Source organism: Lactuca virosa, chromosome 4 (assembly GCF_052849685.1).
Source record: "Lactuca virosa cultivar CGN04683 chromosome 4, Lactuca_virosa_CGN04683_v6, whole genome shotgun sequence".
NCBI lineage: Eukaryota > Viridiplantae > Streptophyta > Magnoliopsida > Asterales > Asteraceae > Lactuca > Lactuca virosa.
The window spans coordinates 57,630,560-57,653,559 of record NC_136429.1 but is presented as its reverse complement, the minus strand read 5'-3'; the positions used below and the strand labels follow the sequence as shown (position 1 = coordinate 57,653,559).

The following is a 23,000-nucleotide window of genomic DNA, read 5'->3' as shown; positions in this document are numbered from 1 at the left end:
ATTATTAGGTTTTAATTGGTTTTGAAACTCCTAGATTCTTTTGAGATTCATTGAACTTTTCAAAGGCATGTTTCAATCTCGAGTGTGCCCTTCAGGTTTTGTGACTGGGATGCCGAGGATCACAAAACAAGGTGTGAATAACCATGCAAATATACTTGGTACCCTTAATATTTACCCCTCAATCGATGTGCCGGTTAACCATACACGCTCCACCGATACTATGATAAACATTAAGTTACCCTTTGCCTACCTTGTTAAATCAAGTTAGTGTGCCGGTTAACCACACACGCTCCACTAACTGACTTAAGCAAAGTGCAAAGTGTAATTTCATGGGTTAGCACCAAATTCACATTTTCCTAAGTAACTAAGATTGGGTATTATGAAGAGTTTAGTTACTTAGTATTTATCATTAATACTTTTAATGAAGGGAGAATTATAGTCCTTGTCCTACCCGTTCGGCTAACGACCCTCCACCGGTCAAGGAAGCGGTGGGTGAGAGTAGACACCCATTAAACTGCCATTTTATAGGCAGTAACCTTATACCCTCCTTATAGACCGGCTTCGTGAATGAGGCCTAGTATTGGTAAGACGACTTGCTCTTATACATATAATATATTAAACTTTTAATATTATAGTAGTATAAGGGTGTATTTTAGACATTTAAAATACTTGGTGGTTTAATCTATTAATTAAACTAAACTTTTAATTTAATTAAATTCAAACCATATCTTTATTTATGGATTTAATAATACTCTTTTAATTAAACGCTTTAATTAACTATTAATAAAGTCCATAAAAGTTAATTTGAATTATTCAATAAAACATCATAATTCCAATTATTAAATTCAAAATCAAAACCATTTAATTAATTGTTTAAGTTATGAACCCAAGAGTTTTAGAATTCAATTCTTTTTTTTCATAAAAAGCTTTTTCCAAATTCCAAAACTTGAGGGCAGGTTTTGTAACTCTTGAAAACCTTTGGATTCCATAACTTATGGAGTTAAATACTTGTTTTATGATGAAACTTTTCATGTTCCATAACTTAAGAACAAGTTATGAAATTCTTTAAAACATTAACTCCAAATTTTGTAACTCCATAAAAACTTTAAATCACTTTTTTTTTTAAAAAAACTTTCATATCCATAACTTATGGAGGTTTCAAAACACTTAAGATCACAACTTTAAAAAAAAACTTTTGAGCTCCAAAATTTTATGACAAAATTTGTAACTCCTTAAAACATTTAGATCAAACTTTTAAAAATAATCATATCATTTTATCTTTTACTAAATTTGACCTAATTCAACTCATATAGCAAATGATTCAAATTTTACAAATAATTAGTTTTTTCACACAACAAGTAATTATCTTAAAATTTGACAAACGTCATGTTTTTTTTTCCTTTTTTTTCAACTTGAAAATAAAACATTTGCATCAATATAACAGAAAACAACACATGGCTCTGATACCACTGTTGGGTTTTGAGCATTCTAACACTCCTATGGTGTACATGCAACCCTATAAACCTTGGATCTATGTTTTCTCTATTATACATGCAAATATTAAATATTCCAAGGTTTCATCCTAACTAGCATATTATGAAGCACCTATACTACAAAGTTCTAGTTAGATGACATACCTTTTGATGTAGCTTGATGTCTTCAAGCTTTAAGAGCTTAGCCCCAATAGTGTGGAAGCCTCAAATGGAATCACAAATCACCAAAACACCTTGGAAGAACTTGAGAGAATATGTATGCACACTAAAATCGGCCCACTCTTATTTTCACACACTTGTGCCAATTTTGTGAGCCAAGGACCCCTTTATATATTATGGAGGATTAGGGTTACATTCATGTAAACCCTAATACCCATGACCTTTCATTTACATAGGATCCATGGGTTAAAAGCTCCATGGACCATCCATGAAAGCTTAGCCCAACCTAAATGAACTTGGCCCATTCCATGTATATAAGAGTCCATATTTAATTAGTTCTTTTTGATCACTTAATTAATTCTAAATTAATTCTTGATCAATACTAATTAAATAATATGATTCCATATTAATATATTAGAACTTATAATATATTAATATAAATCATAAATATACTATTCTCAAAAGACTATCCATATAAATTGTGCCGGTGAAGTGCAACCCAAATGGACCATGCCGGGTCGGGTCAAGTACATACCAAATATAGTTATGGACTTAGACATTAATCCAACAATTACCTCTATGGGGTCCACTGTACCATTTACACGGATCACAAGATCTTGAGACATATCATGGATCAGCCGAACCTGAACATGAGGCAGTGCAGGTGGCTGGATGTAGTCAAGGACTACGATTGTGAGATCCTTTACCACCCCGGTAAAGCGAATGTGGTTGCAGATGCTTTGAGCCGCAAGTTAGCTGGGTCTTCCACCCCCGCGGTATGTATGAGGATAGCGGTGGATTCTCCTCTTGTGAGTTTGATCAGAGATGCCCAGGTAGAGGGCATGCGACCGGAGAATTGGAAGCTGGAGAGAATCAAGGGTGAGAATACCCGGTTCATACAGGATAGTCAGGGACTATTGACCCGATGCGGTCGGGTTTGGGTTCCGATGTCTGGTGGGGTTAGGCAGACGGTTATGGAGGAGGCTCATAAGTCTCATTTCTTTATTCACCCGGGGGCCACCAAGATGTACCGGGATTTGAGTTTGAGCTATTGGTGGCCGTGCATGAAGCGAGAAATCGCTTGGTACGTCGAGAGGTGCTTGACCTGTAGGATGGTCAAGGTCGAGCATCAGAAGCCATATGACAAGCTGCAGCCCCTGGAGATTCCCATGTGGAAATGGGAGCAGATCACGATGGATTTTATTACCAAGTTGTCGAGGACAACGAAGGGGTTTGATGCTATATGGGTCATCGTGGATCGATTGACCAAGAGTGCCCATTTCTTGGCTATATGGAAGAGCTCATCGGCCGAGAAATTGGCCGAAGTGTACGTTCGCGAGATCGTGTCTCGCCATGGGGTTCCCGTTTCCATTGTCTCTGATCGGGATGTCAGGTTTACATCCCGCTTCTGGCAAAAGTTTCACGAGGAGTTGGGCACGCGGTTGCACTTCAGTACAGCATTCACCCACAGACAGACGGCCAGAGCGAACGGACTATTCAGACCCTCGAGGACATGTTGAGGGCGTGCGTCATTGATTTCGGTGGGAGTTGGGATTCTCACCTACCGCTTGCGGAGTTTGCCTACAACAACAGCTATCATTCTAGCCTTGGCGCCCCGCCATTCGAGCTGTTGTACGGGCGGAGATGTCGCACCCCGGTCTGTTAGGGTAAAGTTGGACACAGAGTGATGGGTAGTACGGAGGTAGTCTTGCAGACTACCGAAAAGATCCAGCAGGTTAGACAGCGTTTGAAGACCGCTCAGAGTCAGCAGAAGAGTTATGCCGACAGACGCCGATCTGAGTTGGAATTTCAGGTGGGTGACATGGTACTCCTGAAGGTCTCGCCCTGGAAAGGCATGATTCGCTTCAGGAAGAGGGGAAAATTGGGTCCCCGATATATTGGGCCGTTCAGGATCATTGCCAGGGTTGGCAAGGTGGCTTACAGGCTAGAACTGCCGGAGGAGCTTAGTCGGATACACAACACTTTCCACGTTTCGCAGCTCCGAAAGTGCATCATGGACCAGGAGGCAGTAGTATCGCTGGATGATATTCAGGTCGATGAGCGCCTGAACTATGTGGAGAGACCTGTGGCCATTTTGGAGAAGAAGAGGAAGATTCTGAGGAATAAGGAGATATCTCTGGTGAAAGTACAGTGGGAGCATCGAAGGGGATCCGAGTGGACGTGGGAGACGGAGGCTGAAATGCGGGAGCATTACTCGAAGTTATTCGCTGCAGCAGACTTCGAGGACGGAGTCTAGTTCAAGTGGGGGAGAATTGTAACGCCCCGATTCCAGGTAGGGATTTAAATAAAAGGTTAATTGGTTTAATGTCCTACTCGACGAGTTGGTTGCCCTACTCGTCGAGTAGCAGCGGGGTTGGAACGCGTGTTTAGTGACCTACTCGACGAGTCCACTAAGGGACTCGACGAGTAGGAGCTGGCAGATGAAACCCTAAATCCCGGGGTTTTGCACCCTATTTAAGGAATGATAAGCCTCCTTTGGCCTCTTTGCAGTCTTTGAGAGCCCCTTAAAACCCTAATAGGTGTGTGTGTGCCCATTGTGTGTTTTGAAGCTTGAAGAGAGGATCCTTGGAGGGAGAAGGAGATTGGAGCAAGTAGAGTGTGGAAATCAACTCTTATCTCAGTTATCATCTTCTGGAGGTAACCAAATCGCCTTTTCTTTGTGAATCTCTTCTATTGGTTGAGTTTTAGGGTTTTAGGTGAGATATTAAGTTGGAAAGATGAGCTATGGGCTAGATCTGAGGTTGTAACTTTAGATCTGGACCCTCCTTGGATTCTATAAGCATAAAGTTTCAGTTTTGGTCATGATTAAGGTCCCTCTTGAGCATGAAGTTCCATTAAGAACTTAAATTAGGCATTTAGAGCCTTAATAGCCATGCATGCACGTAAAGTTTGCAACTTTACGTGATAAGCATGCCCTAGAAGCTTGGATCTGTGATTTGGAGCCGCTGCATGGCTCAAAAACAAGTCTGTATGGAAAAAGGACTGAATGGACTCGGCGAGTCGCAAGGTTGACTCGGCGAGTCACATGAAGATGGCCGTGAACTCGACGAGTTGGATGAAAAACTCGGCGAGTCCGATGAAGATTACCATAAGACTCGGCGAGTTTAAGAACAACTTGGCGAGTCGGATGAGTTTTCCCTAGGATATGTATGCGTATGTATCCGTCGAGTTGCAAGGAGGGAACTTGACGGGTGGCCTTAAAGTTTGAACGAGAATTGAAGCAACTCGACGAGTCACCCCGATGACTCGGCGAGTTGGATTGTGCTTCAAGGAACTCGGCGAGTAGTCGAGGGTACTCGGCGAGTTGGGGTCAACATGGACTGTTGACCTTGACTGAGGACTTTGACTTTGACCAGGGGTTGACTAGTGGGTTATGGAGTACCTTATATGGTTAAGGACTTATGAGTATATTGTGCTTTGGTGTTAGGTGGTGGAGCCTGTGCCAAGTGATTCGAGATTTGGGTTTTATCTTCCGAGTCGACATTTGCGAGGTGAGTTATCCTCACTATACTCAAGGGTCTAAGGCACCAAGGCCGGCCCTTTTGAATTGTTATATGGTTACGTTAGGTAGTATGATCTGTTAGATCGGTATCCTAGATGGTAGGATGACATTATATGGTATGATCTGTTAGATCGGTATCCTGGTAGATAGGATAGTATTATGTGCTATGTGGTATGATCTGTTAGATCAGTTTCTGTCTATAGACTGTTATGTAATTATCTGTTGTATGTGCACATGTTGTTGGCGGTTGAGGTTTACCTGCTTTGTGCGGAGACCAATAGACCGGGGCATTCCAACCTGTTGGTTGAGGGCCTGGGGTATTCCATCCCGAGGATGATTGGACCCATAGTGTGTTGGCATTCCAACCTGTTGGTTGAGGGCCTGGGGTATTCCATCCCGAGGATGATTGGACCCATAGTGTGTTGGCATTCCAACCTGTTGGTTGAGGGCCTGGGGTATTCCAACCCGATGGTTGACTGGACCCATAGTATGCTGTTATGATTATATGTGTATTGTTGGGGGTATGGGTATTTTGGGGGAACTCACTAAGCTCTCGGGCTTACAGTTTCAGTTTATTGTTTCAGGTACATTAGGGGATCGCGGCAAGGCGAAGGCGTGATCGTACAGCTCCTCATGTTTTGTCTATGTTTCTGGGAAAAACTCTGATAGTATACATTTTGAAACAAAATTGTAATGATTTTTATGGTTGGAAAGGCTTTTAAAAATTTTAAATTGGGTGTTACATTTTGTCCTAAAGTAACTAGAGTTGGGATTTATTCAAAAGGTTCTAGTACTTTAATAGCATCATACTTTTAAGAGGTTATGTCCTATCAAACCGTTCGGATAACGACCCTCCACCATACAAGGGAGCAGCGGGTGAGAGTGGACACCCATTCAACGGCCATTTTATAGGCCGCTTCCTTATACCCCCCCCCCCCTATAGTATGGCTTAATGAATGATACGTACTAGCGATTTGACTGACTTGTCTTATACACATAATATATTAAAATTTTAATCATATATATTGTATAAGGTGTATGATATTGCCATATTTCTACACATTTTAGGCAATATTTTAATGCATTTTGATTAATATTTTGGTTATTTGCAAAGATATAGGATACTTATGAGATTGAATTTTATTTTGCAGCCAAAAGGAACATTCTTGAAGATAAAGGACCAAAAGCGATAAGAAATAGAACTTTGGAGGATTGGAGCTTAAAAGGAGAGGATTCTAGCTTAAAAAGTCAATCTCACGACGTGAGGAATCCTTCTAACGACGTGAGCCTCAAGATTCTAGAAGATTAACATGGGAAGTCAGAGTCTGTGTTCGATACGGATAATAACTAAGCTCATGACGTGAGATGCCTTATCTCACGACGTGAGCAGAGCTTTTACGAAAACTATATATAGTCCTTGGAACTTATGAATTGGGGAGTTTTTGAAGAGACTTGGAGGGTGAGAAAGAGATTTATGGAGGAAATTTAATCAGAGAAACCAAGTTTAAGCACTCAAGGAAGGAGAATTGATTAAAGGTCTAGAGATTGAAGATTATAGTCATCACTTTAGTTTGGTACATTTAATCATGTCTTTATTTATTGAATTTGAGTGTGTGATTTCAGCCATGAGTAGCTGAATCTAGCTGATTGTGTTTAGCTAGATGAAGCTTAAACTTTATGGATTAGTTTAATTAATTATGGATTTTAATAGTTGGTTATGTGCTTGTGTTTGATTATTACTATCTAGCATGTTAATATTTGATACTTTATGTGACAACCGTCAATTTTTGGCCAAGTCAAAGTCAACTAAAGTCAACAAGTCAAACCGGTCAACTCATCTAACCCTTGTATATTAGGGTTTCCATTATGTTTCTTATTGAGCATCTCGCAATCTTAATACAAAGTATCACTTAGAGTTTTCACGTGTTCGGAAAATCTAAACCCTAATCAGGGTAAGTGAAGAATCTACTCGATAGAACGTTATTCCATACCCCTCGGGGGCATTTAACAATCATAACGAGACTTAACGAGGTTTACAAACCTTGCGTTGCGAAGCCAAACACTCAAAAAGGTCACAAAAGAAGTCTCTCCCAATCTCTTTCACTCTAACTCTCCCAAAACTCTCTAAGTAGGAGAAATCTCCCCAAGAATGTGAAATCTCTCCCAAATCTCTCCAAGTATGTGAAATCTCTCCCAAATCTCTCTCTGTATGAGAAATCTCTCCAAGAATGGGAAATCTCTCCCAAATCTCTTAAAGTATGTGAAATCTCTCCCAGATCTCTCTATGTATGAGAAATCTCTCCAAGAATGTGAAATCTCTCCCAAATCTCTCCAAGTATGTGAAATCTCTACCAGATCTCTCTCTGTATGAGAAATCTCTCCAAGAATGTGAAATCTCTCCCAGATCTCTCTCTGTATGAGAAATCTCTCCAAGAGTGTGAAATCTCGCCCAAATCTCTCTCAAAATCTCTCTCAACTTTTTATAATCACTCGGGGCATCCCGACCCTCGAATTTGATGAAAACAGCTCGAAAACGGAAGTCTACGCGAAAAACAGCCTTAAGGAGCCGAACCCTCTTAAGGAACCGAAACCTCTTAAGGAGCCGAACCCTCTTAAGGAACCGAAACCTCTTAAGGAGCCGAACCCTCTTAAGGAGCCGAACCTCCTGAGAACCGAAACCTTGCATCAGAACCGAAACCCTAGAAGGAACAGATAAACTTCGACTCATATGTTTGCTCTACTACTTGTTGAATTACACACAAAAGCACGGTTTATAACATCGAGTTACCAATGCGTTTTCGTGCAATCAATGCATAACCAACTCATAGGCAACAAATCATATCTCTAGGTTTGAAGACTTATATGATATTACTGTCTCACGATCACTCGAGATAAATTCCATGAAGTGATACAAGTGAGCGTGGGTTGAATCCAATACTCATAACTTATGAGCACTCATGAGTGCTGTAGCCCCGCTTTGTCTAACATCTTAGACCTCTACAAGCCAACCCATGACAGTCTTGATTCATATCTACTTCCAACATATGACCGACTGTGGAGAGTTTGAATAATATGATATAAACCATAACATAATTATTCTGGAAGTCAAAACATGCAAAAAGAAATAATAGTAAACGATTGACAAGAGATAGCAACACTTTACTCATAAATAACAACTTTTATTTATCAACAAAATGTCAATTACATTTTACAAATTTCAAGATTATCTAACTACTAAAACTAATATCATCCTTCAGCCCTATGCTCCGAGCATGCTGGAGATGCTTAGCCCGAGTCAGTCCCTTCGTGAGGGGATCTGCTGGGTTCTCATCCGATGATACCCTCTTTGCCACGAGGATTCCTTCTTCTATTCGATGTCTGATGAAGTGATATTTTATGTCAATGTGTCTGGATCTCCCATGATCTCTTGGTTCCTTGGCTAAGGCAACCGCACTATTGTTGTCACAGAAAATCTCCATTGGCTCCTTTATAGCTGGTACAACTCCAAGGTCTCCGATGAAGTTCTTTAGCCATATAGCCTCCTTTGCTGCCTCGCTTGCTGCTATATACTCTGATTCACAAGTGGAATCAGCCACTGTCTCCTCCTTGGAACTTTTCCAAGTAATTGCCCTTCCGTTTAGAGTAAAGACCCAGCCCGACTGAGAGCGGAAATTATCCCTGTCAGTCTGAAAGCTAGCATCACTGTACCCTACAACTCTCAAGTCCTCACTGCCACCGACGGTAAGGACCCAGTCCTTAGTCCTCCATAGGTACTTGAGGATATTCTTTACCGCATTCCAGTGTGCCTTTCCAGGGTTCCCCTGATACCTGCTAACCATGCTCAAAGCAAAGGCTACATCAGGTCGAGTACACGTCATAGCATACATGATCGATCCTACAGCTGAAGCATAAGGTATTCGACTCATTTCTGCTATCTCGGCCTCAGTACTAGGGTTTTGTGTCTTACTCAATCTGGCGTTACTCTGGATGGGTAACTCTCCTTTCTTGGAGTTATGCATGTTGAACCTTTTCAACACTTTGTCCACATAGGTGCTTTGACTAAGTCCAATTAGTCTTTTACTCCTGTTTCTCAAAATCCTTATCCCTAGGATATAGGCAGCTTCTCCAAGGTCCTTCATAGCGAAACACTTCCCAAGCCAGGACTTTACTTCCTGCAGGGTTGGGATGTCATTTCCTATGAGTAGTATGTCATCCACATACAGTACCAAAAAGCTGACTATACTCCCACTAGCCTTGATATAGACACAAGATTCATCTTCACTCCTTGAAAAGCCAAATTCTTTGACTTTCTCATCAAAGCAAAGATTTCATCTGCGAGGTGCCTGTTTTAATCCATAAATGGATTTCTCGAGCTTACACACTCTACTGGGGTACTCTGTACTGACAAAACCCTCTGGCTGAACCATGTAAACATCTTCAGCCAACTTTCCATTAAGGAAAGCAGTTTTGACATCCATTTGCCATATTTCATAATCATGAAATGCAGCAATGGCTAACAGAACCCTAATAGACTTAATCTTGGCCACTGGTGAAAAGATCTCATCATAATCAACTCCCGGAATTTGAGAATAACCCTTTGCAACCAGTCGTGCCTTATAAGTGTGTACATTACCATCCATGTCGGTCTTCTTCTTGAAGATCCATTTGCACCCAACTATCTTACGATCAGGTACATTGTCAACCAAGTTCCAAACTTGATTGTCATACATGGATTGTATCTCGCTATCCATAGCCTCTTTCCATTTAGCAGCCTCAGGGCCTGCCATGGCTTCCGTGTAGCTGTTAGGCTCATCCAGATTTACCAGTGTGTTATCATTGATAAGTGTCTCACCTTCTGCAGTAATATGAAAACCATAATAATGCTCAGGTGCATTCCTAACTCTGGTGGAACGCCTCAGAGGTATAGATTCTTCAGTTGGCTCAACAGGAGTTTCCTCCTCAGGTTGAGGGCTAGGGTTTGAGGTTCCTTCACCACTTGACTCTTGAATTTCCTCAAGGTCAATTTGCCTCCCACTGTCTCCTTGGCTCATGAATTCTCTCTCTCGAAAGAATCCTCTTCTTGCTACAAAGACCACATTATCACTGGGTCTGTAGAAGATGTAACCAAAGGATTTCTATGGGTAGCCGATGAAAATACACCTTTCGCTTCGGGGTTCGAGCTTATCGTGAGTCTCGCGTCTCACGAAAGCCTCGCAACCCCAAATCTTGATGTGGTCTAGATTGGGAACTTTTCCAGTCCACACCTCGTGAGGTGTTTTGGCAACCTTCTTTGTAGGGACTAGATTAAGGATATGGGCGGCAGTCTCTAAGGCATACCCCCAAAATGAGATTGGTAGCGAAGCTCGACTCATCATGGAACGAACCATGTCCAACAAGGTCCGATTGCGCCTCTCAGCTACACCATTCAACTGTGGTGTCCTAGGAGGTGTCAATTGTGAGACAATCCCACATTCCTTAAGATGGTCAAGGAACTCAGTACTAAGATACTCACCACCACGATCGGATCGAAGCATCTTAATGTTCCTGCCCAACTGATTCTCCACTTCTTGCTTAAACTCTTTGAATTTCTCAAAGGTTTCTGAGTTATGCTTGATTAGGTAGACATATCCATATCTACTAAAATCATCAGTAAAAGTCACATAGAACCGATTAGCATCTCTTGTGGCGGTTCTGAAGGGTCCACATACATCCGTGTGTATGAGGTCCAACAAACCTTCACCCCTAGCACAAGTGCCAGTAAAAGGTGACTTTGTCATTTTACCAAGCAAACAAGATTCACAACTATCATCTGACTTTAGGTCAAATGACTCCAAGACTCCATCCTTTTGGAGTTGGCCTATGAGTTTCTTGCTTACATGTCCAAGACGACAATGCCATAAGGATGCTTTATCTAAGCTAGTGGAAGAGTTAATACACAATACATTATTTCCTAGATTATCTACAACAGATACAGTTTCATACACGCCATCACAAGGTAATGCTTTAAAATAAAGAACATTATTAAAGAAAGCATCAATACTACCATTATTATTATCAAAATAAAAGGTAAAACCTTGTTTATACAATGCATGAAAGGAAATAACATTTCTTGCCATTTCTGGCGAATAATAACATTTATTCAAATCTAATGTAAACCCACTATTTAGCACTAAGGAATAAACTCCTATCTTGGTGACAGGTGAAGCTTTCCTGTTTCCCATGATCAAGTTTATCTTTCCCTGCTCCACATTCTCACTTCTTTTTAGTCCCTGCAAATCACAACATATGTGAATACCACAACCTGTATCAAGGACCCAAGACTTAGAATGAGGTGAGTTATTAGACAATATAATGTATATACCTGCATGGTTGGGTTTTACTTTCCCATCCTTCAAATCTTGCTGGTACTTTGGGCAGTTTCGCTTCCAGTGCGACTTTTCATGGCAATAGAAGCATTCGGCCTCATTAGGGTTAGCAGAAGGAGTGACAAAACCTTTCTTGGTTTTGCTTGAAGAGGAGCCTTCAAGGGTCTTACCCTTGGTACCCTTAGAAGGGTTCTTTCTCTTCTTCCATTTGCCAACCCCGATTGCCAAGACATTGGCCGCAGTTGGAGTAGGAGTAGGAGTAGTAACAACCGACTTACCCTTTAGACCACTTTCGGCGGTCTTCAAGAGTCCTTGAAGTTTGTTGAGGGTGACTTCTTCCTTGTTCATGTGATATGTCATGCGGAATTGATCATAACACGATGGCAAGGACTGCAAAATGATGTCTATTGCTAACTCCTCAGGGAAGTTCACATTCAGCTTCAGTAAACGGTCCACATACCTTTGCATTTTCTGTATGTGGCCCGTGATGGGTTCACCATCCTTCATTCGGGTTGTTATCATGGAGGACATTATCTCATATCGCTCTTGACGAGCACTTTGATGGTAGCGGTCCATCAAGTCCTGGTGCATCTCAAAAGGATAATAGTCCTCATAGGACTTTTGGAGCTCGACTGTCATGGTGGCCATCATGATGCATGCCACTTTTGTAGCATCTCTTTCATGTACCTCATATTCAGCAAGCTCTTCAGGAGTAGCAGTTGGCTCGGGTACCTTCAGCTCCTTGTCGAGAACATATTCTTTGTTCTCATACCGAGTGACCATCCTGATGTTTCTGATCCAATCTGTAAAGTTGGACCCATCAAAGATGACTCTCCCACAAAGATTCATGAGAGATAAGGAGCTAGTAGGGTTTGAGCCAGAAGCATTGTTATTGGAAGACATCTGAAAAGAAGAGGGAATAGATTAGATTAGATATAGAGATAGTCCTTAACAAAACACCCAAATGTAATATTAAGGCTAGGACCCAACACAATATTTTATAACTTAGAAGAGGGATGTCGTAATCTAAGCTATAAGATATTTGAAGGTAGGTGAATGACGATTCACCAATTTCCACCATGAAAAACGAAATATTTAATTAGGTTTTAATTGGTTTAGAAACTCCTAGATTCTTTGAGATTCATTGAACTTTCTTCAATGGCATGTTTGAATCTCGAGTGTGCCCTTCAAGTTTTGTGACTGGGATGCCGAGGATCACAAAACAAGGTGTGAAGTAACCATGCAAATTACTTGGTACCCTTAATGTATTACCCCTCAATCGATGTGCCGGTTAACCACACACGCTCCATCGATACTATGATAAACATTAAGTCACCCTTTACCTACCTTGTTAAGTTCAAGTTAGTGTGCCGGTTAACCACACACGCTCCACTAACGACTTAAACAAAGTGTAAAGTGTAATTTCATGGATTAGCACCTTATTCACATTTTCCTAAAATAACTAAGATTGAGAATTCAATAAAGTTTAGTTACTTTAGTATTATCATTATACTTTTAATGAGAATTTATAAGTCCTTGTCCTACCCGTTCGGCTAACGACCCTCCACCGATCAAGGAAGCGGTGAGTGAGAGTTGACACCCATTAAGTTGCCATTTTATAGGCAACAACCTTATACCCCCCTTATAGACCGGCTTCGTGAATGAGGCGTACTAGCGGTAAGACGACTTGATCTTATACATATATAAATATTATTAAACTTATAATATTATAAAGTATAAGGGTTGAATTTTAACTTTTAAAATTCTAGGGGTTGGAACTAAAGTTTTTAATATGACTTTACATGTTCCAAAACTTGAGGGCAAGTTTTGTAAACTTTCAAGACTTTTCATTTCTCATAACTTATGAGTTAATGGTTATTAAAAATGAAGACTCTTCATTTTTTGTAACCTATGTGTTCTTTTAATGGTTATTTATAAATGTGACTTTTGGTTATCCATAACTTAAGAACTAGTTATGGACTCCATTAAAACACATAAAGATCAAGAATTAATCTAATCAATTATTAGCACATAATTTCTATGATCTTCTAAACTCATATGTTTATGAATGTTCATATCAAAAATTTCAAGAATCGTAAGTACATATACAAAATTTGAAATTTTGATACGAGCTTTTGAACAAAACTTCGATTTTCAAGTTTTTTTTTTTTTTTTTTTTTTTTTTTTTTTGCATCAAGTATCAAATAAACAAACCTGGCTCTGATACCACTGATGGGTTTTGAGCATTCTAACACTCCTATGGTGTACATGCAACCCTAGAAACCTTGGATCTATGTTTGACTAAGATAAATGCAAATAATTATTTTTCCAAGGTTCTTATCCTAACTAGCATGGCATGGGGTACTTGAATCAAATAAAACTAGTAGAATTACTTACCTTGTAGTAGTAGTTGATTGTTTGGAGTTTGAGAGCCTAGCACCAATAATGTGGATGCCTCAAATGGAAGTCACAAATCACCACAAACTTGGAAACTTGAGAGAATAGTCACAACCTTTCTTGAAATCGGCCCTCTTAGTTTTCTCACATCAACTAGTGCAATTTCAAGAACCAAGGCCTCCTTTATATAGTGTGGTGGATTAGGGTTACATCCATGTAAACCCTAATACCCATGTCTTTTCATTTCCATGAGATCCATGGGTTAAAGCTCCATGGAGTATCCATGGACTTTCCATGCAAGCCTAGCCCATTCCAAATAAGCATTAGTCCACACTATATAAATACAAGAGCCCATATTTAATCAGTCATACTTTTGATCTCTAAATTAATTATAGATCAACACTAATTAAATAATATGATTTTATATTAATATATTAGAACTTATAATATATTAATAAATCATAACTTATACTATTCTCAAAAGATTATCCGTAAATTGTTCGGGTGAAGTGCAACCCAAATGGACCATGTCGGGTCGGATCAAGTACATACCAAATATAGTTATGGACTTAGACACTATATCCAACAGACTGCACATTTGGTCCGAGAGGCGATCCTGCGCAGCCGAACCCTACTCTCTGTTCCTCTTCTACCTTCGGTTCTAGTGCTGCTAAGACCGAGCCTTCGCGACCTTCGGCCCCAATTTCGGATTTCAGCAAATTCCACCCGGTTTTCAATATTTTTAGCATTTTAAGCCCGTTTTTAATTATTTTAACGTGGGATTTCACCCAAACTCGTATTTTGACATATAAAACCCTAAATATTCATATTTTATCTATATTTTGGGGAAAATCCTTGCCTAAGAATAAAATCTATTTGGTGAGATATTTAGGTGGAGTGTTGACTTATCCTTTGGACAAGGACACAAGCAATCTCCCCATACCTTCATAGTACAACCCCTAGTCACTATTCACCCATACCTAGTCATTCCATAGTACTTTTCCCACCATTGTTCAGCCACACACTTGGTCAAGAGCTGGAAAGCCCTCCTCTCTCCTCACATTTCTCTCATTTTCCACCAAAGAACAAACTTCATTCTCTCTCACTTTCTCTCTCTAAAAATTTGAGATTCAAAGGCTGGTCTTGGGTTTTTCCTCCACATTTGGTAAGTATCTTCCTCCTACACTTAGATATTCTACTATCCTTCATCCAAATCATAGATTGCTTACACAAATATCGTCATATTTGTTGTTAGATCTTCAAATCTTCAAGCATCTCCCAAGTGTTCGTGAGTTGAACACTTCTTTTCTCCATCATCCATCCAATGAAATCACTCAAGGTGAGTTCATACCCCTACATTTTCATGTTTTATTCTAGTTTTAGGGGGGCATACAAGTTAAAACACCAACAACTTAATTAAACTCAAACAACAGCTTTCATCAGAAAAGTTGAGTCCTATTCACGGACTGTTTTGACCAACTTAGACTTAATATCTTTCAAAACTGTTTAATATGCAAATATTTCAGGTTCATACCTTTAAAATTACTACTTGCAAATCTCCATACGATTTTTCTACGATTTATGGTGATTTTCACAAAACTGCCTATCATTTCAGAAACGAATTCGGACCAGTCTGTGAATATGAACAATTTAACCCATGTTAAAGACTTCTAAAAATCATAATAAAAATTATGAATAAACTAAACACATTTTGAGAACTCTCAGAATTTACAGATTTAGTTTTCGACTTCGTATGATTTTTCTAAAACAGTGCAGAACGGTTAAAAACTAGTCAACAACTTATAACTTTCATAACACTTTGTATTATGTTGAGGAAAGTGTATAACAATAAGTTCTAAATATTGAATGTATTTTCTTGTTAGTTTATCATCATAAACTGAAATTTAGTCATTCATGATAAGGATTCTTCATTCATTTCGAACACATATAATAAGCTATAATAAGCATAGTTTATGGATTTTTACCTACATGAGAAATGTTTTACTCTAAAAACAAATGGGTTTTTCAAATATTACATGATAAACTATTATAGGTATAGTTTATGATTCCATTAACACAACAAACATAGTTCGGAAGGTTTTATGCCCACAGAAAAAGGTTTTACACTTACGCACACCACACGTAAACTTGTTAACGTAAATTATGAGATATTCCTCTTAGTACTCCTAGAGTACATGTTAAAATTCCTGGTAGTTATAACCAGAGTCTCTTGTAGGGAGAACGTGATAGTTGTGTATAAATCTATATTGGTTTGACAAACCACACCTGAGCTGCTAGCTACAGCTAGACCGGCAGGTCTGAGGTGACAAGTGTCATTATCTTTTTCGACGCCTGAGAAACGTCGTGGCAGGTTCATAGTCATAGTATGGTTATAGCGACTCACATAGGGAGTTAACAACACATAAAGTTTACGGGATTTTTCTCAAATCAAAAAGGGTTTTATGTCGATTTAGAATCACTTTTATATCAATAAGTATGGATAGTACTGTACACTTTCGGTCTTGGGATTTAAGACAACACATCACTTTTATAAAGTACTGTACACTTTCGGTCTTGGGATTTAAGACAACACATCACTTTTATAAAGTACTGTACACTTTCGGTCTTGGGATTTAAGACAACACATCACTTTTATAAGGAAAATATTGGATTTTCTTTGGAAACATATTTCTATTAAAACTACATTTCGTCTAGAATTGTTAGACTTCAGCTATAATTGCTAAGTGTATATGCTAAAGTTATATAAAAATCTAGTCATAGTCGACTTAGAATTGGTGGGCCCGCCTTATCTCCTGTTCCTTGTTTGGTTGTGGACCTAGGGCAGACCCATTATATTCAACGGTTTATTTAACTTAAATTTTATATAACTTATATACGCTGGGCAACTATAGAAGGAATCTATGGGTCCTTCTAGGGTTCATTATCGCATAACATAGGAGCATTCATTTCATACTTAACAAATAAAATATTGGATTTTCTGGAAACATACCCTGTCGCTTTTACAAGGAAAACGGTTTCTTTCTCAAACAAAACTCTTATGAACTCACCAACTTAATTGTTGACACTTTTTCAAAACTACTTGTATTCTCAGGAAATCAGTGAAACAGGAAAACATCAGCACTTTGAGGATGGGACATTAAGTCGTCAAACAGTTCATTTTGTCATCATAATGTAATTGATTTTGAAACATGTAAACATATATTATGGTGTAACTTTTTCAATTATATTTATGATGGTTGTAATTACTTTGAGCACTATTATACTCGTTGTTGTGATACTATACATGAAGTCCTCCACCCCCGGACGTTTCCGCCATCCTTGGTTTGGGGGTGTGATACTTTAATTGCTTGAATTCATGTTCTATGTAGCTTAGTGATTATTAAATTACATGAACTTGACACCTAGTGATTTAGTGACCATTTAATTGCTAGAGCTAAGATCGACTCAATCTTAGATAAGTAATTGAAGTAATTAAATTTAGCTGTGCTGGAGAACATAAATTATGACCATAATTGTGTTTGTTAATAAATATTCATAATTCATAACTGATTATGTGTTTGATTGTGTGTGACCATACATAGTTTTAAATGAATTAGTGAAACATTAGTAAATTTGGACTTAAATTACTAATAATATAAAAGTTGGTAACCAATTCTAATAATCCATAATTAGTAGCTAACCATAGAGGAGATGTGGATTCGAACTAAACAGAAGTGTTTTTAGTAATTGATTGAATTTGATATTTAAGTGATTAAGTTTGTCTGAAATTGTAAAATCAGATAAAACCCCCACTTTTAGTTGTTTTTCTTAATTTAGCTTTTAGTAATTATTTTATTAATTAAATACTATTCCATGTGTTCGACACCCAACTTACTCAAGCTATACTATAATTTGACTAGGTACATTGCATATAGGTGTATAGTTAGTATAAGTTTGTTAGGTTATAAATTTAAAAGTTGATAGGTATAATTTGTGCACATCAGTGTATTTTAAACTTTTCAAAATACTAGGGTTTAAAATTAATCTTTCGAATTAAACAATTAATAATAATTAATTTTAAACTAAAATAATGATTTAATATTTTATCTTAATTAAACAATTAACTAAATAAATTTAAATTGTATTATTTACCAATTAAACAAATAATTAAATAATTTAATTTCATGGACTAAATAATTATTACTAATTAAACAATTAATTTAAATAATGCAAATTTAATCCTAATCCCTTATCCTTCTAATTTTCGAAAAGGGGTAGGGTTTATCATGTTTTAATTATTCGAATTTTAAATCATATTAAAATAATAATTAAGTAAACTGTAAACCCTAGGGATAAACATACAATTTTCGAAAATAAGGGGGTGGTGGCTAGGGTTTCAGAAAACCCTAGCCAAGTCGAAATTTAAGCCTTTAGGGTTTAATTTCCATAAACCCTGATTTTGATCAATCCATTTTAATGTATAATCAAATAGAAAACTAAGGTTTTGATACCAATGATGAGTTTTCTAGGTTATAAACAAAAATTACATGTGGCGGAAAAAACACTTAAACCCTTAAGTTCACATGCAACCTAAAAAGGATCTATGTTTTCTCTATTGATAGCAACTAACTATGAATATCAAGAAACCCTAGGAGAGAGGATATAAAATCGAAATTCATAAAAAATTAGGGTTACATAACTTTTGATATTATTGCAAATAATCAAAGTAGAATCCTTCTTCTAGATCTTGGAAAACTAGCACCAAAGGAATAGATGTCTCTAATGGCTTATACCCCAAACCTTAGTAGCAAGAAGAGGCTTGAGAAAAATTTCGGCTCTATGAAGGCAAAAAAGAAGTTGACGAAATAATGAGAGTCAGGGAGGAGTTTATATAGTTGAAGGAAACTTGAGGCCAAAGCTAGGGTTTTTGGGATAAGGACAAGATTAATTAATATAATAATAAAACTGCCTTATCTCCTTATCCTAAGCCTCATGAATGAAATTTCTAGGTTATTCCTAGCCAAATTTTGTTCACCCCATCCCATGGGGTTCTAGAAGTTTCCTGTTTCAACTTTCAATAAATAACCAAACAGTCCCTACACTTTTAATTAATTCAATTAATCCAAAAATTAATTTCAATTAATTTCTTATTAACTCTAAATTAATTATTATTATTTCTTATCAACATATTAATCATATAATATTTTAATAAACTATTTATTCCAATTTATAAATCATATAATAAATTAGCAATTCAACATTTTCTTCCAAAAGTCATTTTATCCAAATACTAGTTTTGATGGCAACCAAAAAATGACTTCGCTTCAAATTCAAGAATATACCAATTTAGTTATTGGCTTAAACACCTTAATCCAACATATAGAAGATTTGAAGATTTGTTGATCACTACTTCATTCTTGTCATGATTGAGGTCTTATTTGTTAGTCGCTCTTTTGGAACAAGAAGTCGAGTCATCCATTCCAAACTTTGTGGGGGAGAATGTTGGGGGTGCAAAACTCTCTAGGTGGTGATGACTTGAAGACTTCACCCCTTTTATGAAATGTGTGGAAATTGAAGCCTTGTGACTTATAGGTAGTGCTTCCTTATATATAGTAGTTCATTGTTCTTTGTAGGTTGAGAGAGCTCCCATTTTGTATGGATGAGTAGATTAGTTTGAGAGATAATATTGTAGGATCAAGCACATTCTACTACAAGTTTTGTTCTACTCCGTTTTATCTTTACAATTATGCTTAAACGTTAATTCGTTCTTTTCGATTATGCACTTCTACATTTCCGCAATGTCAAATAAAGCTTCACATCCTAACACATACATTACCATATACATAACAATACGACCTATATTAGCCAGTAGGCTTATTTTATCCCAAGTGATATGCTTTGGGAAAAATCATAGTCTTACAATCACTCCTGCAACAGACTATTTCAGTTAATGGGTTTATTTCAACCCGAGTGAATGCTACAGGCCAAATTGCAATCTTAGACCATCTCCAATCCATTTCCATTTTTCCCCCAATTATGGAGGAATTAATGGAGTAAACAGTGTTTCATCTCCAACTCTAATCCATCTTTTACCCTATTTTTTTATCCTAAAAAGAATATTCCTAGTATATTCCATTTTGCAACTTACATAAATTATTAAATACACTCCTTCTACTAATTAGTTTTTAACAAATATATAATCTATTTTTTTACATTACAACAATGTTAAATAAATTAGATTATATTTATAACACACTTATAAATAAATATTATACTTGAACTAGATACATAAAAAATAAAGTTTATAATTATAAGCTTTTATAAAATAGGGAAAATCCCAGAAAAAACCCTATATATTATAGGTCAATGCTTAAAAAAACCATTATATTATTTCTTTGTTCGATTTAACCACTATTGTTTCCCAAACCATGTAATATATCTATTTTATTCGGTAAACCTAGGTTACCCGTTCTTTTTAGTGTACGTGGCATACGACTCCAATACATCGACCCCTTCTTTGTCACACCCCGAAACCGATGGCGGAAATGTTCTGGGGCGGAGGCCGTCATGTGTAGCATCACAACCAATGAATAATAGCAATCATAGCAACACAACCAGTACAGTGCATACTAAAATAAAAATGTTTACATCAGTTTGAAACGTTGTTTGAATTACATTCAATAGCTTTGTATAGTATAAACTTAAAACTCTTATTGCTCCCGTTCCTCGAAAATCCAGCAAGTACCTGTCTACTGATTTCCTGATAATACAAGCAGTTTAAAAGAGTATCAGCATAAAGCTGGTGAGTTCATAAGCGATGGTTTGTAGTGAAAATCATTGATGAGCTCGGAAAATATTTGTATAGTTTCAAGAAAATCTGATATTTTCCTTAGTGAAAATGTAGTGTTATCAGTTCTGTAATAAACCATGAATATCTGTATATTTCCAAGAAAATCCGATATTTTCTTTAGTGAAAAGGTAGCGTTATCGATTTCGTATAAAACCATGAATGTTCGTTACTGAAAACTGTAGTGATATGCGAAAATACTACCTCATGTGACTAGCTAAAACTAATCATGAAGTGTAAGTATTTTATATGTGAACCCATTGCATAATCGGTTCTGTTTGAAAAACCCTGGCTTTAGCCAGAATGCGTAGTGTGTATCAGTTCTATTTAGTAAAAGTAGAACTGTTGAAGAGTGTTAAGTTGTAAACTAAAGGTGATTTATACATATTGTGAGTCGTATAACCATGCTTGATATGACTAGAGACCTTTCCAACGTTCTTCAGGCGTCGAGTTAAATGACATGTGTACATCTCAGGCGTGCCCGCCTAACTGTTGCTAGCAGTCCAGATGTGGGATTGTCAGTCCCGAATAGATCTATTCACAAATCTCACGGTCTCCCTCCAGGAGACTCTGGTTATATAGTGGTAGGATTTATCCCTGTACACCTAAGGGTACAATAGTGAAGTAGCGCCTCACAGTATCGTACAATCTAGTTTACATGTAGTGTAGTAGCGTTCTATCGTAGTGAAAATCCGTATGTATACCGTATGTAATGATAATTACAGTTATGAAAAACCATGATAAAGTGGTGATGTAACTGTAAACTATTTCTGTCTTAGTGCATATGTTTAGTAGTGAAAGTTTTTGTACTCGTTATGTTTAGAAAATCCCAAACTATACCGATTATAGTTTGCATGTATAGTGAATAGCGTGTCCGGAAAACTATGCAAATTTTTGTGAAAACGTCCCTTATGCTCAACACAGTACAAAAGGGTTAAAGTATGAGATTTGCATAAGTTTTGAAAACATTTATGTTTAGCTTGTACTTCCCCCCCCCCTGAAAACATTGAAAATATGGAAAAATGTAGGGGTATGAACTCACGGTTTCTGAAGGCTGACCGTAAACTCAAGAACACTAGAGTTGAATGCTGATTTCGAAGAGATGAGTGCCCTGAGACGTTCCAAAGCGACCCAAACGTGGTTTTCTCGATGATTTCCGAAATTTGAAGGCGTTTTGAGTGTTTACGGTTAAGGTTCTTAGAGAGAGAAGAAGAGAGTTTTTGGCCAGAAATGTTCTAATGAAGGTGGAGGCATCGTATTTATAGGGGTGTTGTGGGGGGTCCACTCGTTACTGACCGTAAACAGGTTTACGGTCGTAAACGAGTTTACGGCCGTAAACACGTTTACGGTCGTAATCTCATTTAGACCGCAAATGCTTGATTTTTTCGAAATAATCGGGTTTCCGTGCGATTTTTGGTTCCGACTCGTAAATAATTTAATTAAATATAACTAGATTATTTTCTAAACCAAGAAGTTTGACGGAAAAGTTAACGAATTTGAATTTTATTAACGGAAATCACGAAACGGAAACGGACAAAGTTTCGGGTTGTCACATTTTTTTACCTCCAATCGATCATTCTGTAAAAAAAGGGTTTGTCTAGGGAAAACTTCTTGGAATCAACCATAAAATTAGTGGTTAATCACAAGAAAAAAGGTAATCGACTTGAAAATCTCATTCACTTTGACTTTAACTTCAAATGTCTGCATTGATTCTTTAAGGAATCTTATTTTTTTTTTGTCTGCATTGATTCGCTGTGACTTAAAATTCTCGTTCACTGTGACTTTAACTCCATAGATAGCATGTTTTATTTACTTTTTTTTGTCTGCATTGATTCTTTAAGGAATCTTAACCAACAACTATTGTTGGAACATCCATGTGAACAAACCCAAACATACATAGGGCTACATCTTTCTAACCTCTTACGTTCATATTCGATGTAATCGTTGGTTTTAGATGAGAAGAAATAACAGAAGAAGTTTCCCATTTGAAAGTAATATACTAGTGTTAATACAAATAGTTGTTTTTATAGGTGTTCAGCGTGTGCTTCTGGGTCTTAAGAGGCTGATTTCCAACAGCTATGACTTTAACTTCAAATGTGGAAGTTGAAGTTTATATGGAGGATTTGAATGAAACAGATGATGAGTCTGATGGAGAAGAATATGTTGCTTCTACAATGGACAAGACAATATGGGATCCTTTTTTGAATGATTTGGTA

The 23,000-nt window shown here is 37.5% G+C and overlaps 1 protein-coding gene across 1 annotated transcript in view; it reads right to left on the bottom strand.

Moving 5' to 3' along the window:
- The window catches only part of LOC145104496 (uncharacterized), a 35,301-nt gene extending 12,532 nt beyond the window's left edge, over window positions 1-22,769 (bottom strand). Inside the window, exon 1 of the mRNA XM_079041731.1 lies at window positions 22,671-22,769. Coding sequence (XP_078897857.1) covers window positions 22,671-22,769 — 99 coding nt within the window. The remainder of the gene's footprint in view (window positions 1-22,670) is intronic.
- Window positions 22,770-23,000: the final 231 nt, after the last annotated feature.